Genomic DNA, 17,288 nt, shown 5'->3' on the forward strand with positions numbered 1-17,288 from the left:
TCTCGACACAATCAATAGGCTTTGGCTTTCATCAGATTCAGAGAACACTCACAGAGCAATTTAGCTGTTGAGTAGAAATGTTAAGACGTGTATTGACGTGTTAAGACGATACACGCACCCCCCTGTCGTCCTCAAAAACGCTCTCTCAGCGAGAGAACTGGATGGCCTTTTCCCTTTCTTAGCTCAATGGAGTCTCTATATAGCAGGCTCTTCTGCACCTTTGACTGTTGGAAACACAGCGGTAAACTCCGAGACACTCAGCAGATCCAATCGAATCTTTTCTGTCTCTTTTAAAGAGCAGGTTGGCCCCGCTAGGGAAGTTTAAAGGATGACGCAATAGTAAACACTGAACTTTTGTTTTTAAAAAGCTTCAATGTTTTCTCCTGAGGGAAAATGGCATATGCTTGGTATATCATGAAACCAAGTGTTACAAAGCTGGCAGAAACTGTACCGCTGATCAATGTGAGATGCGCCTGTATTGCCAACTATCAGTGAGAGGGAAGATTGAGGTTTGGTAGAGAGGATTTCATTATTTGTTGGATCACTAAAGTACATGTCCCACAATGCACTGCAAATGACATTTAGGGAATAAAGAACAAACAATGGATGCACTTTTGCCACAATGTAAACAGCTTTTCTGAGAATCTATCATTTTGTTTCTAAGAAAACAGCCAAAGAGTACATTAAATATAAACACCAGTCCATTAAGACTGATAAAAATCATGTTTTTTTTACGGCAAGCAGGAAAATGATTACATCATTAATTTGACAACAAGATCTGTATGTCTTCTTAGGGTTTTTTTTGTGCTCTTTTTTGCAAGTTTATTTTGGATACTAAAGTTTTTCCAGAGCAAATACCACTATAATGTTTATATTTTTAAACATGACTTTAGTTAAATAGTTTTTAAAATAGTTATATAATTAAATTGTTTTTGATATGTCTATTAAATGAATAAATCCATAATAAATCGATCAAAATACATAGGCAAAACTTATGTACCAAAGAATAATCCTTTAGGGTTTGATAGTTAGTTCAAATCTCTTATTCTAGGCTGTTTTAACAAACACCACTTATAAATTGAGCTAATTTAATCCTCACATCCTCACTGATAATATAAGTTATGAATAAAAGATGAAATAATTAGTATTCTTCTCAGTATACATTAGTATACACTCACCTAAAGGATTATTAGGAACACCTGTTCAATTTCCCATGAATGCAATTATCTAATCAACCAATCAAATGGCAGTTGCTTCAATGTATTTAGGGGTGTGGTCCTGGTCAAGACAATCTCCTGAACTCCAAACTGAATGTCAGAATGAGAAAGAAAGGTGATTTGAGCAATTTGAGCGTGGCATGTTTGTAGGTGCCAGACGGGCCAGTCTGAGTATGTCACAATCTGCTCTGTAACTGGGATTTTCACGCACAACCATTTCTAGGGTTTAATGGCGTGAAAAGGTAAAAACATCCAGTATGCGGCAGTCCTGTGGGCGAAAATGCCTTGTTGATGCTAGAGGTCAGAGGAGAATGGGCCGACTGATTCAAGCTGATAGAAGAGCAACTTTGACTGAAATAACCACTCGTTACAACCGAGGTATGCAGCAAAGCATTTGTGAAGCCACAACACACACAACCTTGAGGCGGATGGGCTACAACAGCAGAAGACCCCACCGGGTACCACTCATCTTCACTACAAATAGGAAAAAAAGAGCCTACAATTTGCAAGAGCTCACCAAAATTGGACAGTTGAAGACTGGAAAAATGTTGCCTGGTCTGATGAGTCTCGATTTCTGTTGAGACATTCAGATGGTAGAGTCAGAATTTGGCGTGAACAGAATGAGAACATGGATCCATCATGCCTTGTTAACTCTGTGCAGGCTGGTGGTGGTGGTGTAATGGTGTGGGGGATGTTTTCTTGGCACACTTTAGGCCCCTTAGTGCCAATTGGGCATCGTTTAAATGCCACGGCCCACATGAGCATTGTTTCTGACCATGTCCATCCCTTTATGGCTACCATGTACCCATCCTCTGATGGCTACTTCCAGCAGGATAATGCACCATGTCACAAAGCTTGAATCATAAAATAGCCCCCACAGTCTCAACTCAATAGAGCATCTTTGGGATGTGGTGGAACGGGAGCTTCATGCCCTGGATGTGCATCCCACAAATCTCCATCAACTGCAAGATGCTATCCTATCAATATGGGCCAACATTTCGAAATAAACACAGTATTAGTATGGTGTTCCTAATAATCCTTTAGGTGAGTGTACATAAACAACACCTGTCACTGTTAGAAATGGTTATAGATTTCCAACATTTGTTATTTGCATTCAACAGAAGCATATTTCAAAAATCTATCAGCAAACTAGATTTAGCTAGTTTATCCGGCTCCAAAAGGAACACAAGTCATACAAATTAGAAGTAGCCAAATCTTGAGGGAACTGTGATTTATGATCTATGTCATTGCAATTTTTTTCCACATCAGCAAAACACAATTATTATGCACCCTTTGCTTTTAGCCACAAACAAATTATTAATCATCATACAAACAAAACTATCACTTCAAATCAGTGAGCAGCCGGTGTAGGGGACACAACCCCCACCGAACGCACATGGTGCAAAGCTACAGAAGTGCCCGGAAACCAAGAGCGATTCTGCCAAACGGCTTCATCCATTGAGTGATATGAAGGAATCTCCCTCCTGACTGATGATGATTTAGAGATGACAGGATCTGGAGAACCATGCTTGAGGTTGTTGATTAAGATCACATTAATGTTTGTGTAAAGCTGCCAAGAGGATACGCATTAAGAAAACATCAAAGACATTTGAATTCTAGTCAAATCAAAGAGTATGACTACACTGAACAAGAAAAAATCTGCTTGGAGGATAATTTAGCAAATTGCATACCAGTATCTCCTGGTGAGGCCTAAAGAGTTCAATGATACCTGGAAAAACTTTTCGGATTTGACATCTGCCAGCTCATGGACCACATTTCTACATCCAGAGTTTTGAGCCAAGAATGGCATAGAAATGGCACAAGGGCATAATCACAGGTTTTTAACAAGCTGTCGCACCATATATTCCTACTGTAGCTCGCCATGTGATTTTTTTTTTACTGGCAGCTGTCAGGAGTTACTCAAACAAAGCTAATCTGAAGTAACAGCACTCTTAGGCAGAGTATTTTGGTGTTTGTGCATAATAAAATGATAACCGTTCCCGTTTTGGTAAGATACTGACAATCTCACATGAACTGGCCATTTTCACAGAACTGCTGCCTGCACTTTCCCTTGAAAAGCATCATCAAAAACCTGGCAGACCCCGAACATGAGAGACAGCGATCCATTAATCACAGATGTTAACGCTGGCATTTTCGTGAATGCTTTTTTCGCAAGTCCTGAGGATTTAAGCGATGCATTAGGTGTTAGCGGTGGCGTTCTGAAATGCAAATCAATTCAAATCCCAGAGAAGCCAATTAGACGGCGCTTTATAATTCATAGAGTAATGAACTAAAAAATGAAAATCAAAACAAACCAGTAAACAAAGCACACCCACGCTGAGGGCATTATGCGCAGGATTTGGATAACGTTACTCAGCCATTTGTGCCACAGTGTCTTAGTCCCGAAGAGCATTTCCTCCACGGCCAAACTCCGTTTACACTCCGTTCATCTCCCGACTATTACATTTATAAGCCTAGTCATTTAATCAGCGAGAGCAGAGATATAGCGTTATTGCAAATGCAGTTTTATATCCAATTAACGATTCAAGCTGGTGCCTGGACCTAAAGTGAAATCAGTTAGGCAGGAAATAAGGAAGATAAAATCAATCCACTCTGAGTTATGATGCACTAATGTTGCCACTGGCACACAAGCAAACCGCGAATGACAGTGGCCAAGGTCTGACCTTCATGGGGAAGCTGTCAATAAGCAATACAGTCTAACAAATGAAAAAAAAAAAACAGACAAATTGACAGTGGCTGGGAAGGGAAGGAAGTAAGTGGACAGCTGCAGCAGAGATGTGATTCAGTTATATTGTTGTCATGGGTAACTGCCATGGTAACTACCAATCTCCACGCTCGTGTCCTCTACGTGCACTTTGCATTATTGTCGGATGAAGTATGAGGAATAAAAATGAATGAGAATTATGCAAAGCTGTGAGAGCAGCTCATTTGCAGTCCTCACTGCCATCATTTTTTTCATTAAAGCCAACATTAAATGGCATTTTTCGATTTAGAACGATTTTTCTTTTTTATAGAAATGCTTTAACAAGGATGCATTAAAAGCTCCAGTAAAGACATTTATTTCAAATACTGTATATGCTGTTATTTTGAACTCTCAATTCATCAAAGACTTTCAACAATGATGATCGTAAGATGTAAGTGTGGATGAGCAGTGGATAAGACACAAGCCTTTGGTGTGAGAGAACTGGGTTCGAATCCACTGTGAGACACCAATGTATCCCTGAGCAAGACACTTAACCCTAGTTGCTCCAGAGGCGTGCGACCTCTGACATGTATAGCAATTGTAAGTCGCTTTGTATAAAAGCGTCAGCTAAATTTAAAATTATTTAATTTTCATTTCTTTTTTTGGAGGTTCTCTCTCACAAAACATGAACCCTGTTCACTGAATCAAACCTCTGCAGATTTATTAAAGAGCGAGGTACACTAGAACTAGTACATGATGGGCGGGGCATGCAGGTGACTTTAAAATGGGGCATAAATTAGGGTGTGGTCATGCAGGTGAGATGTGGCCACAGAAAATGAATGGACATCCCATGCAGAGCGCAGTCCTCAGTACCTGGTGATCTCGGAGTCAGGGAGCAGGCCTACGTGATAGTGAGGGAAGTGGGGGATTGAGTGCATGGGGCTTTTATCAAACTCCACGGGGGAGTAGAGACGGGGAGAGGGGGCTCGGTCACTCAGTTTGTTCACAGTGCTGTAAACTGGCTCTGGAGGCCTGGTGTGGGAGAGAAAGAGAGGCAGAGAGCAGAGCAGCTAGGGTTAGTGCGCTGAAGTAGATCGAAAGAGAATAGTGACAGACCGATATAGATACAGCACCCAGTGACAAATTTTATTTCTATTTTTTGACTCGGTTTCTAGTATAAATATTTAAAAATGACAAATTTACTAGAGAAACTAAATTGCATATAATATTAAGACTTGATTTCAGAGAATATGTCCTGAATTCTGTGTTTTCACTGGTATAATGCTCCTTTTTACAAGATGTAAAATAAGTCTCTGATGTCTATGTGAGTGGCTATGTGAAATTTTAGCTAAAAATACCCCATAGATATTTTTATAGCATGTTAAAATTGTCCTTTTTTGAGGGCAAGCAAAAATGTGTCGTTTTGTGTGTGTGCCTTTAAATGCAAATGAGCTGGTTCTCCTGGCACAGAGGGTGGTGTTTATGTAAATTATGGGGGTTGTGATGTCACTAACCCGATAGAAATGTCATGTAGTCCCTATAAGTCATTTGTTGTAGTCCTTAAAAAGTGATTTCTAAAACTATTATTAAAATATTAAAAAATAAGTGGACAGCTGACCTATTTAATGGATATTGTATTATATCTCTTATGCTACTAAAATGTGCAATTTTACTCTAGATATTGCACTATCAGCCATATTGGTCGATCACTAACAGAGAGAGAGAGATAGAGAGAGAGAGACAGAGAGAGAGAGAGAAAGAGAGACAGACAGAGAGAGAGAGAGAGAGAGAGAGAGAGAGAGAGAGAGAGAGAGAGAAAGAAAGAAATATAGACAGAGCCAATAAGAGAGAAATGGTGAGAAACACGGCAGTGAAAGTGTGTTAAATGAGTAAGGAAGGAACTGAAACTAGTTAGATCAACAATTGTAAGTACATTAGCTTTGATAACTAGTGTTGCAATTTAAAAAAATTGACCATTTCAATTTCACCATCATAAGCATTTTCAATCAGCCCTCAGATCTTCAAAAAACAAACAAACAAACAAACAAACAAAAAAAACACAACAACAGCATGTTTTGTGTTAATACTGTCATGGCAGTTTAAAGAGACTCCACAGAGATGTCTTGCTTTATCTTTCTTTCCTTTTATGAATTCCCTCTTTCTGAATCACTTTTGGACTCAGAGTTACAGACCTGACTGTCACTGTTCTATTTTATACAAACAATTCAAAGGCTACAGGAAGTAAGAGGACACAAATGAACATTCAGGACCCAAACGACGGCTCACTTAAGTGGCTCACCTCAACTGGAAGTGTTGGGAATCAAACCTGTGACCTTCCATCTCATCTAACGAGGGATTTCTGATCAGAAACAGACAATAGGTTAGCATGAAGACAGTCTTTTAAAGAAACTAAAATATGTAAAATGTTCAAATGTGTATTCATAACAGCTGAAATGTATTCAGTACTTGTTACGTGTGGCATGCAGAAACAAAAAAGAGACACCAAGAGAATCCAGGTCAAAACCAAATATGACAACACAACAAGCCCCATTATACAACACAATACAACTGGGTTTGACACACAAACATACCTAATCCACCACTCACACAAATATTTCAATGTAAAACCAGATACACTACTACTGTTGAAAAGTTTGGGCTCCATAAGAAATTAAACTTTTATTCAGCAAGGACACATTAAATTGATCTAAAGTGACAGTAAAGACATTTAAAACTATTTTAAAATAAATGATGTTCTTTTAAAACTTGAAAAAATCAAAATTTCCAAAACCATATTAAGCAGTGCAACATATTAGAATGATTTCTGAAGGATGATGTGACACTGAACGATGGCGTAATGATGCTGAAAATTCAGCTTTTCATCACAGTAATCAATTACAACGTAAAATATAATAAAGTAGAAAATGGTTATTTTAAATCATAATAATATTTCACAATATTACAGATTTTACTGTATTTTTGATAAAATAAATGTAGCCTTGGTGAGCATCAGAGACTTCTTGTAAATCCTAAAATAAAATCTTACCGATTCCAAACTTTTGAAAGGTAGTGTATGTAGCATACAACACATGCACAAACGGTCTACTGAACAACTATATATCTTTACACCTAATCAATTATTTTGCTACTTTTATTGACATACATTTTCAGGAATGGAGTCGGTACCTGACACAGATTGGATTCAAACCTCAATTGCCCACATGAGCAGCAAGGCTCAATGCGTCCGGAACATGCACGCTAATCACTTGGATCTAACATATCCTGCAAGTTTCAGTGAGCTAATTTGTAGCATCTGGTTTGGGGGTAAGAGAGAGCGAGATGGTATTGCAGATGCAAAGCTACATTAGACATACTGAAGTTAATGCGAGTGGAATGTTTTTGTGACGGCCTCCTCACTGGACCGCTTTCTCTCTTCGCTCTGCATCATGTGATGCTAGCTTGTGACTTGTCCTAAACAGAGATGACTAAGAGACACTCTTTTACCATCCATTCATTCAACCCCCCTTTTATCTTTATCATTTTATATTTAGAACAGTTCTCATTGTATCTTTTACTCCTCAGTGTCTCTCTCTGCATCTGTCTTCTGCACATTTTTCCACCTCTGCAATACTTCCCTTCTCCTTGCCCTTAATACAGGGTCACAGAGGGATACATAAAACCATGAAAACACCCTTATTATCAACCACGGCACAAACCCTCTGGCCCTTCACAGGGCACAGAGATAGATTTAGGAACAGGCTAGCATCACCCACTCAAGCTAGCAAGTTTATGGATAAATATCAATGATGGTTTATATTTTGATGGTCCTGAAACAATATCACATACTACATTCATTTGTTCTGCTGGTTAGCTCTGCCCATTGTGAAATCTCACTAGTCTAAAATCATAACTGTGCATTAAACATCAACACCTGAAATGTTTAATTCCATGTAGACAGATGTAGGCCTCGGCTAACTTTCAAGTGGGTTGGAATACGTTTGAAGAAATATGAAAGTAATATACACTACCATTCAAAAGTTTAGGGTGGCCTTGGAATCAAAAAGGTCTTTCATTCTTCAGTCAAAAAGAAATTAAGGTTTTTGATGAAAATATTCCAGGATTTTCTCCATATAATGGACTTCATTGGGAACCAAACGGTTCATGGTCCAAATGAGAGTTTCAGTGCATCTTCAAAGGGCTTTAAACGACACTAGACGATGAATAAGGGTCTTATCTACGACCCTTCGGGTCATGACACGAAAAAAGATTTGTTCATTTTGACGAACGCACATCACAGAACAGAGCAAGGCGAGCTTTTGTGCTTATAAAACTTACACTTTTTAATTTATTTTTTGAATGACCACTCGCTTCGCTAGATAAAACCCTTATTTAACGTCTGGTGTCGTTTAAAGCCAATTGAAGCTGCACTGAAACTCTCATTTGGACCTTGAACCATTTGGTTCCCATAGAAGTCCATTATATGGAGAAAATCCTGGAATATTTCAAATTTCTTTTCGACTGAAGAAAGACAGACATGGACCTCTTGGATGACATGGGGGTGAGAAAATTATCATTTACTCTCAAGTTGTTTCAAACCTGTATGAATTTCTTTCTTCTGCTGAACACAAAAGAGGATATTTTGAAGAATGTGGGTAACCAAACAGTTGATCACTTCCCATTGACTTCCATAGAATGGGGAAAAATACTATGAAATTCAATGGGGACCATCAACTGTTTGGTTACTGACATTCTTCAAAATTTCTTGTTTGTGTTCAGCAGAAGAAAGAAATTTATACAGTTTTGGAACAAGTTGAGGGTGATTTTTTAGGGTGAACTATCCTTTTAAGGTCAGCGACCACACAGCAGTTTGCAGAACTATTTAATTCATAAGAACTTCCTGACTACACATCTAATAATTATGAATGTCCAGTTCATTAAAGGTGAGCTTAGTAATAATTGAGTACTGACCCATGGTAACACTGCTGAATGTGTATGTACATGATGTGAGCATGGAATGGTCTACTTTTGAAGCTGTATTATTCATGATGATTGAATGACTAGGCTGTGTGTGTGTAGTTTTGCTGTATTTGCTGTAATTGTTTTTAACATTTGGTGTATAATATTATGGTGTATGTGTGTGTGCATTTGTATGCTCCCACAATGCAATGGGGGTCTTATGCTGTGCTTCAACGATTATTGCAACATAACAAACTCCTAGACACACTATATCTGCACACTCCATTGCCCCTAAACCAAGATGACACACACATGAACAACATCATGTTCATCCTCCCCACTTGAACATCTGCCTAATGTCTCACATAGTTAATTATTCAACTTGTGAGCCATAACATAAGTAAGATTTATTATGCCAATCCACATGAAACGGCACATTCCGTATTTAACTTGCAATCAATTCCCGAGCCTCCAAACTTAAAATAAAATATTAGTGGCTACAGCATTCTGCCATTCCATATTATAAGCTTCACCCCGACCTTTGAGCACAGAGCGCTCAATTCTCCTGTGGAAAACACACTGAAGATGAAGGAAGCTGAACTTCCAGGGCTTATGCTTCCTCAAACACTGGGACCACATAAACCTCTTACCCCCGGCAAAGAGGGGGGGTTTAATCTCACTCACCTCAAAGAAAGGTCACACTCTTTGTTAGGCACGCATGTTTGCATGCACGTTTAGCATTCATGGACAAACTGGGAATTTTTCACAGCAGGGTTACATCAACTGTGTTCCACAGTGGGAGACATTAACAACCCCGTCCGTTAAAAGTAAAACATATTTGAGATATTGTAGTGGCAGGGTATTTATTTAGTAATGACTTTCAGACTAGATGAAGCTTATTATGGTGAACATGTTCTACATTATTATGGTGAACAAGGCTTTAAAGGAGTAGTTCACTTTTAGAAAAAAAAAACTTTTGCTGATAATTTACTCAACCCCATGTCATCCAAGATGTCCATGTCATTCTTTCTTCAGTTGAAAAGAAATTAAGGTTTTTGATGAAAACATTCCAGGATTTTCTCCATATAATGGACTTCAATGGGAACCAAACTGTTCATGGTCCAAAAGACAGTTTCAGTGCAAACTGCAAACTGTTCAAAGGGCTTTAAACGATTTCAGACGATGAATAAGGGTCTTATCAAGCGAAACGATCGCTCATTTAAAAGTTTTATAAGCTCAAGTGCTCGTCTTGCTCTGTTCTGTGATGCGCGTTCGCGACTCTCCTGTTGAACAGAGCAAGGCAACCATTTGAGCTTATAAAGCGTAAACTTTGTTATTTTAATCAATTTTTTTTTTTTTAAATGAGCGATCGTTTCGCTTGATAAGACCCTTATTCATCGTCTGAAATCGTTTAAAGCCCTTTGAACAGTTTGCATTGAAACTGTCTTTTGGACCTTGAACCGTTTGGTTCCCATTGAAGTCCATTATATGGAGAAAAATCCTGGAATGTTTTCATCAAAAACCTCATGTCTAGAGATGGTTGCTTGACAGCATTTGGGGCTGTTGCCTCACAGATGTATTGTAGCTAAACCAGAATCCCAGAATTCCATTAGAACTGCCATCAAAAGCCTCAGAGGCCCAAAACAACCACAGGGCCCATGAACACATCAAGAAGCCAGCCGGCAGAAAGAGGGCATGACAAGATAATCAAAACTGAAGTCTGTCGGACTATTTTTGCTATTCTGAATTCAAAGTTCTTTGGGACTTCGATAGTCCACAGATTCAGTTCTGAATGTGCGCTTTAGTTTTCTTCAACAGAAAGCTCCAGGGATGATGCTCAGTATTCACATCACTCTGAGGTTCAGGTTGCATTGCAATGAACCAAACACATTCCCAGCCCTGCTGTCCTGAACATATGTCTCCCAAAACACCCTTAAAAGCAAGCCAGCACACAAAAAGAAGCTCATGCTGTCGACATCATCACAGATTTCAGTTCGAAACATTATATTCATTATGCTTTTATTTGGTAATAAAATCATGCGCCATGTATAGTTGCTAAGGTTTTGTATATGATTGCTAGAGTGTTTTAGGTGGTTTCTTATTGACTCAAATAAAAATAAGCCACTCTTAAGTCTCATTGATACTCTGTACAAACCCAGGATCATTTGAAAAATGTGGCTGTTCCATCATTTTTGCCAAATGATATTGCATTGCTTCTTGCGCGATTCACGTAATTTCCAAAATTAAATGTTAATGGGGCTAAAAATTCAGTTTGATCTGAAACAGATGACCGTGAATCTGGCAACCTTTTATAACGTTGTTTGTTGTACGCATTGCAGCAGTTCAGAAATGAAATGCCACTAAAAGGTTAAAGCTCTTTTTATGTTTAAAACTAACATGCCACCAACCACAAACGCTAAACCTAACTGATAGCCATAACAAAATAAATAGAAATAAAATGCATTGAACAGTCAAAAACCGGAAACTGATATGCCAATAGCGGAAGTTCGCCACTACGCTTGTGCGCGCAGCCTATTGCATCGCTGTACCAGGCGAACTACTGAGCAAGTTTACTACATCAGAAAAGCTATACATATTGAGCTGATTATGTGATGTACACGTTCGCTTACAAATCATGCAGTATGGTGAACATGTCATAACATAGTACAAAAATGTAGATAGAGCCTAAGTCATTGTGTACAATCACAACAAATATGGACCACAAAAAAAAAATCCAGGAACATAAAACAGTACAGAACTAACAAGATGGGAGGGAGTAAGGATGGGACAGTAAATCCCAAAACAATCCCATCACTAGGTGTGATGACGCTGCTTGATTGTCTTTCGGATTTTCCACAGGACACATGGGGGAAGGGGGGGGCTACACAGTCTACCTGTGGGCAGTGGCATCTGGTAGAGAGGGAGGGAATTACCGTAGGAAGGAAAAACCATCCAACCTGTTAATGTCCTCTTCCCCCAGCAAGTGCTTGGGCAGGGGGGAATATCGGCCGGGGGAGATGGGCGGAAGACTGGACTTATATTCCAGAGTGCCGTTATTACCGGGGGAAGAGATATGATTTTCCATTGCGGGTGAGAATGCTGAAGATACACATAAGTGAGAGAGAAAGAGTATATTATAGTATAAATTGGTTCACCACAATGCCAATCAATATAAAAACCAATAAATCGATAGCTCGAATTAGTAAAAAATAAACTACTTTGAAAAATTCTAAATCATTAAGCACATGTATTACATAATGAAGTGTGAAATGTGGTAAGAATAACTCACAGTGTGTGATATCAGGCGGCCCATAGGGGTCTGAGAGATAGACACTAGTGGGTTTCCCAACCTTCAGGTATACTACATCTGACGTGTTCTTCAATATGGCCACTGCTTCTTCATGGGTCACCTCTTCCAGAGTGTAGTTATTCACCTGGGCGAAAGAGAAAACAAGCAGGAAGTGTTAAGAGGACAATCCAGAGTTACGTAAACAGTTACGCTCTAGTGGTCAATGGCGAATCAGCGCTGCCAAATGTGTCCTGCCCAGTGGATTACACAGAGCACTGATCTTGCTAATTAAATCAAACTCAGTCTTAAAGAGTTTAACAGGAAAAAAAACCTGGATTAAAAGCAATGGAGTTTGACACTGACACTAGAGCGAAACTTCAGGAATGTAATCTCTGAGGGCTGCTATCTAAATACAACTAAGCTATACAAATAAATGTTTTAATTGAAATTTAAACAAATAAAATACCTACCATAAGCAGTCTGTCTCCAACTTGTAACCGTCCGTCTTTCTGCGCAGCGCCCCCATCAATTATTTTAGTGACATAAATGCTGTTATCACCGGGGATGTGCTGGTTTCCCACACCACCTGCGATACTGAAGCCGAGCCCTATGGGATTTTAAGAAAGGACTGTACTCAAAACTCTCTCAGAGCAAAAAGTATAAACTTTCCTTAAACAACAATCTAGTTCCTTAGTTTCCTAGAGGAGAAAACAAGTGTTGTACAATGTGTATTAATGGTGTTTTGGATTCAGAGTGTCTATGGTGCCTGAAGCTCTTTCTCCAAATTTGTGTAAGATGCGCCTTCCTCCATGCACTCTGAATAATGCATCAAAGCAGTGTCTTTCTCAGGATATAGTTCTGTTTATTGCTCCACCCAAACAACAACCAACACAGAGGACGTGATAACTCTTTGATAACTTTCAAATCATGATTTGTTTTCCATTTGTTTTCGCATCTTAGATGTGTACATGAGTAATAGCCTATTTTCTTTCATAACAGCAGTAAAACCCCAGCAACCAGTAGCGGCTTCTGGTTGTAAATTTAGGTAGGGCAGATTATGGATCTTTTCGCTAGTTTATAATAAACATTTTGTATGCTTTATATTCTAATTGCTGAACATGCAGACACACTTTTGGCCTAGTGTCCTTGCATTATTCAGCCTGAGGGTTACACTCTAATTTGGATTGACAGGGTTTAAGTACACACAACATCTTAGAATTGCCTTAATGTAGTATTTATTGCCTCAGAGTGTTGTTTTAAAATATTACGAGTTGAGGAAAAGAAAGCCATTTTTATTGTCAAAACAAACATAAAACAAAGAGGCACTCTCTGCCTCGCATAGCATCATAATACATGCCCGCCGAACTTAAATTTTAATATATCCCGTTAACTTTATGACTTAAAGTTAGCCCTGAACTGCAACGTAAAATTTTTTTTAAAATCTAGCATTTTGAGATTAAAGTCGAAATATTTCGAGAGTACGAGAATACAGTCTTCCGTAGAAGTTGCGTGTGTGCTTGTGTGTTTTGTTTCAACAAAAGGAAATTCAACAGGTGCCAATCTACCAGCATTAGGTTACCATTATAGGACGTTATAAAATATACTACAGGAAAACACTTTTCAGATTGGATGGATATATCCAGATGAGCCTACGAATAAACAATCCTAAAATAGTATTGTATAGTAAAATAGTAAATGGTATTTTTTTCGTAGAGCAGCCGACAATTGTGACACATCCCTAATGTAAGGTCATTTTGAAGGTAAATTTGAAACCTTTTGGTCCTTTTATGAGTTTGATTTCGGTGACGGTCTCCAGCATTGGTCTCCTCCTGCGCACATAGAGCCTCACGATCGATCCGGCCGCTTTCAGAGCCTCCACTGCCTTACTGTGAGACACCTCGGAGACATCTGATTCGTTCACACGCAAAATACAGTCATTCACTCTGTGGAGACAAATAAAAGCAAGAAGTGAGTTTTCTGGAGTCCTCTGTGTGTGGTGAGCCTCCTGCAGAGAGTTCCAGATCATGGCCGCCTCTGGTCCAAGGACAGCCGCCTCCTGGGGCATGCTCACATAGAGCAGCTGAGACCCAGCAAACACAAGAACACACACTGAAACTAAACCATGAACACAAACATATGTGTATGCTAAATATATATATTTATATATGCAACAGACTCACTATACAGCTGAAAAATGTTTCACAGCTCAATTATAAATGATAAAAACCCCCAGAAAAAACAATAAAATTGTGAAATGTAATATGCAATAAAATACTTGTCAAACATCAAAAGGATAAATTCTAACTAAGCATCTATATTTTGTTGAACATCAACAGTTTGTAGTTTTAATGTGTTTTTTTCCCTGTCACTGATCCCTGTCCAACTCTATAAAGCCTGATCATATGTGTGCTACATCCAATCTATCATCTTTGAAACAGCTTCCTGTGTCTTTGCTCCACACATCTTTAAAGCCTGAATGATTTATCTGGAGCCTGTTCAGCTTCCAACACTCCCAAAGTCAAACAAGGGCAGCTTCCAAAAAAAAAAAAACCCTTACACAATGTAATTGCTTCTCTAAATGGCGTTCACCTCCAACTCACCATAAATCTATCACAGCTTGTTGGTGAACGTTCAAAGTGTCTTACTCTTTTAAAAGAGAGAATGCAGCATATGCGGTGGACGGGAAAGGGGAATGGAAAGACGTTTGCAGAATATAGAACGCTGAAGTGCCGCAACTTGCCAGGTGAGAAGCAGCAAGAGAAGGATTGGTGATGCTCAAAGCCCTGACAGACCTGACTGAGAGACGGACGATAAAAGAAAACAGCCAAGTCATGGAGCAGAGCAGGCTGAAAGGCTCAGAAGGGGCTGTCACATGCAGCTGCTGTTCAGGGCGCCACACACACATGCATACAAAACACAAGAAGGTCTGCTATCTATCCAGCACAATCTAATTACGCTTCCCTCTAATAAAACAACCCTCTAAACCAACTCCGGATCGGCCCTTACATCAATCTCAAACAAATCCAGCAAGGAATAGAAACTCCTCAGCTCACCAATATCAATTAAACTATTGTAAAATGTAAAATGAATGCAGAAATTGCTCTGCAGAATTTGATAAAAAAAAAAAAAAAAAGAATATATATATATATATATATATATATACACTCACCGGCCACTTTATTAGGTACCCCATGCTAGTAACGGGTTGGACCCCCTTTTGCCTTCAGAACTGCCTCAATTCTTCGTGGCACAGATTCAACAAGGTGCTGGAAGCATTCCTCAGGGAGTTTGGTCCATATTGACATGATGGCATCACACAGTTGCCGCAGATTTGTCGGCTGCACATCCATGATGCAAATCTCCTGTTCCACCACATCCCAAAGATGCTCTATTGGATTGAGATCTGGTGAATGTGGAGGCCATTTGAGTACAGCGAACTCATTGTCATGTTCAAGAAACCAGTCTGAGATGATTCCAGCTTTATGACATGGCGCATTATCCTGCTGAAAGTAGCCATCAGAAGTTGGGTACATTGTGGTCATAAAGGGATGGACATGGTCAGCAACAATAGCTCAGGTAGGCTGTGGCATTGCAACGATGCTCAATTGGTACCAAGGGGCCCAAAGAGTGCCAAGAAAATATTCCCCACACCATGACACCACCACCACCAGCCTGAACCGTTGATACAAGGCAGGATGGATCCATGCTTTCATGTTGTAGACGACAGATTCTGACCCTACCATCCGAATGTCGCAGCAGAAATCGAGACTCATCAGACCAGGCAACGTTTTTCCAATCTTCTATTGTCCAATTTCGATGAGCTTGTGCAAATTGTAGCCTCAGTTTCCTGTTCTTAGCTGAAAGGAGTGGCACCCGGTGTGGTCTTCTGCTGCTGTAGCCCATCTGCCTCAAAGTTCGACGTACTGTGCGTTCAGAGATGCTCTTCTGCCAACCTTGGTTATAACGGGTGGTTATTTGAGTCACTGTTGCCCTTCTATCAGCTCGAACCAGTCTGGCCATTCTCCTCTGACCTCTGGCATCAACAAGGCATTTCCGCCCACAGAACTGCCGCTCACTGGATGTTTTTTCTTTTTCGGACCATTCTCTGTAAACCCTAGAGATGGTTGTGCGTGAAAATCCCAGTAGATTAGCAGTTTCTGAAATACTCAGACCAGCCCTTCTGGCACCAACAATCATGCCACGTTCAAAGTCACTCAAATCACCTTTCTTCCCCATACTGATGCTCGGTTTGAACTGCAGGAGATTGTCTTGACCATGTCTACATGCCTAAATGCACTGAGTTGCCGCCATGTGATTGGCTGCTTAGTAATTAAGTGTTAACGAGCAGTTGGACAGGTGTACCTAATAAAGTGGCCGGTGAGTGTATATATATATATATTCAAATTCAACTAAGACTTTTGAAAAATATGAGCAAGGGTTGAGATATTGTTGAGGTTCTGTTTTTCCTGAGATAACAAGGGCTTTTTGTCAGTATAAAACTATGAGAAGCAGGATAGGCTCTCCATTTAAAGGGAGTGTCTCACCCTCACCCAAAAAAAAAAAAAAAAAATGAAAATTCTGTCATCATTTACTCTCATGTTGTTACAAACCTGCATCACTTTTGTCTTTGTGGAACACATAATTCTTTTTAAAGAATGTTGATAGTGTTGCATATTGATTTCCATTGAATAGACAAAAAAAAAAGGCACTTCTAAAAAAAATATCTTGTTCCTCAAAGTCATGCAGTAAATAATGACACAACTTTAATTGTTTTGGCTGAATTATCCCTTTTATTTAATTTGACTTATTTACAACTTTTCTTTCCTGAATGGTTTTCATTAAAATATCATGTTCATTTAAAAAGCAACGCTCATAAATTCAGGAAAAGATACATTTTTTATTTATTTTATATGACATGTATAAAGCATACTTGTTTGTTTTCACCCTGTAGAAGACTGACATTTTTCGAGAGTGATTTGGTCAGGTCTATTCGTTATATCCACACAATTCACCTCAGACCTTTGCAGATGGTAAATTTTTTAAAGTACCTCGCGGTCAGAGTGTGTGGCAGTCAGCAGAAAACTTCAGGTACTTGAGCTCTCCAGAGAGACATTAGGACTGT

At 39.3% G+C, this 17,288-nt stretch overlaps 1 protein-coding gene across 32 annotated transcripts in view; it reads right to left on the reverse strand.

Moving 5' to 3' along the window:
• Positions 1 to 17,288, reverse strand: part of dlg2 (discs large MAGUK scaffold protein 2) — a 199,596-nt gene that overhangs the window by 45,168 nt on the left and 137,140 nt on the right. For 20 of the 32 annotated variants that reach the window (XM_089126013.1, XM_089126011.1, XM_089126012.1 and 17 more), the window contains 6 exons: positions 13,940 to 14,109; positions 12,637 to 12,773; positions 12,167 to 12,311; positions 11,811 to 11,976; positions 6,221 to 6,280; positions 4,795 to 4,953 (listed from right to left, as the gene is read on the reverse strand). In XM_089126013.1, coding sequence (XP_088982139.1) covers positions 4,795 to 4,953; positions 6,221 to 6,280; positions 11,811 to 11,976; positions 12,167 to 12,311; positions 12,637 to 12,773; positions 13,940 to 14,109 — 837 coding nt within the window. The remainder of the gene's footprint in view (positions 1 to 4,794; positions 4,954 to 6,220; positions 6,281 to 11,810; positions 11,977 to 12,166; positions 12,312 to 12,636; positions 12,774 to 13,939; positions 14,110 to 17,288) is intronic. The other 12 variants (XM_089126023.1, XM_089126021.1, XM_089126015.1 and 9 more) reach the window with 5 other exon arrangements.

Source organism: Pimephales promelas, chromosome 23 (assembly GCF_988280905.1).
Source record: "Pimephales promelas chromosome 23, fPimPro1.hap1.1, whole genome shotgun sequence".
NCBI classification, from domain to species: Eukaryota; Metazoa; Chordata; class Actinopteri; order Cypriniformes; family Leuciscidae; genus Pimephales; species Pimephales promelas.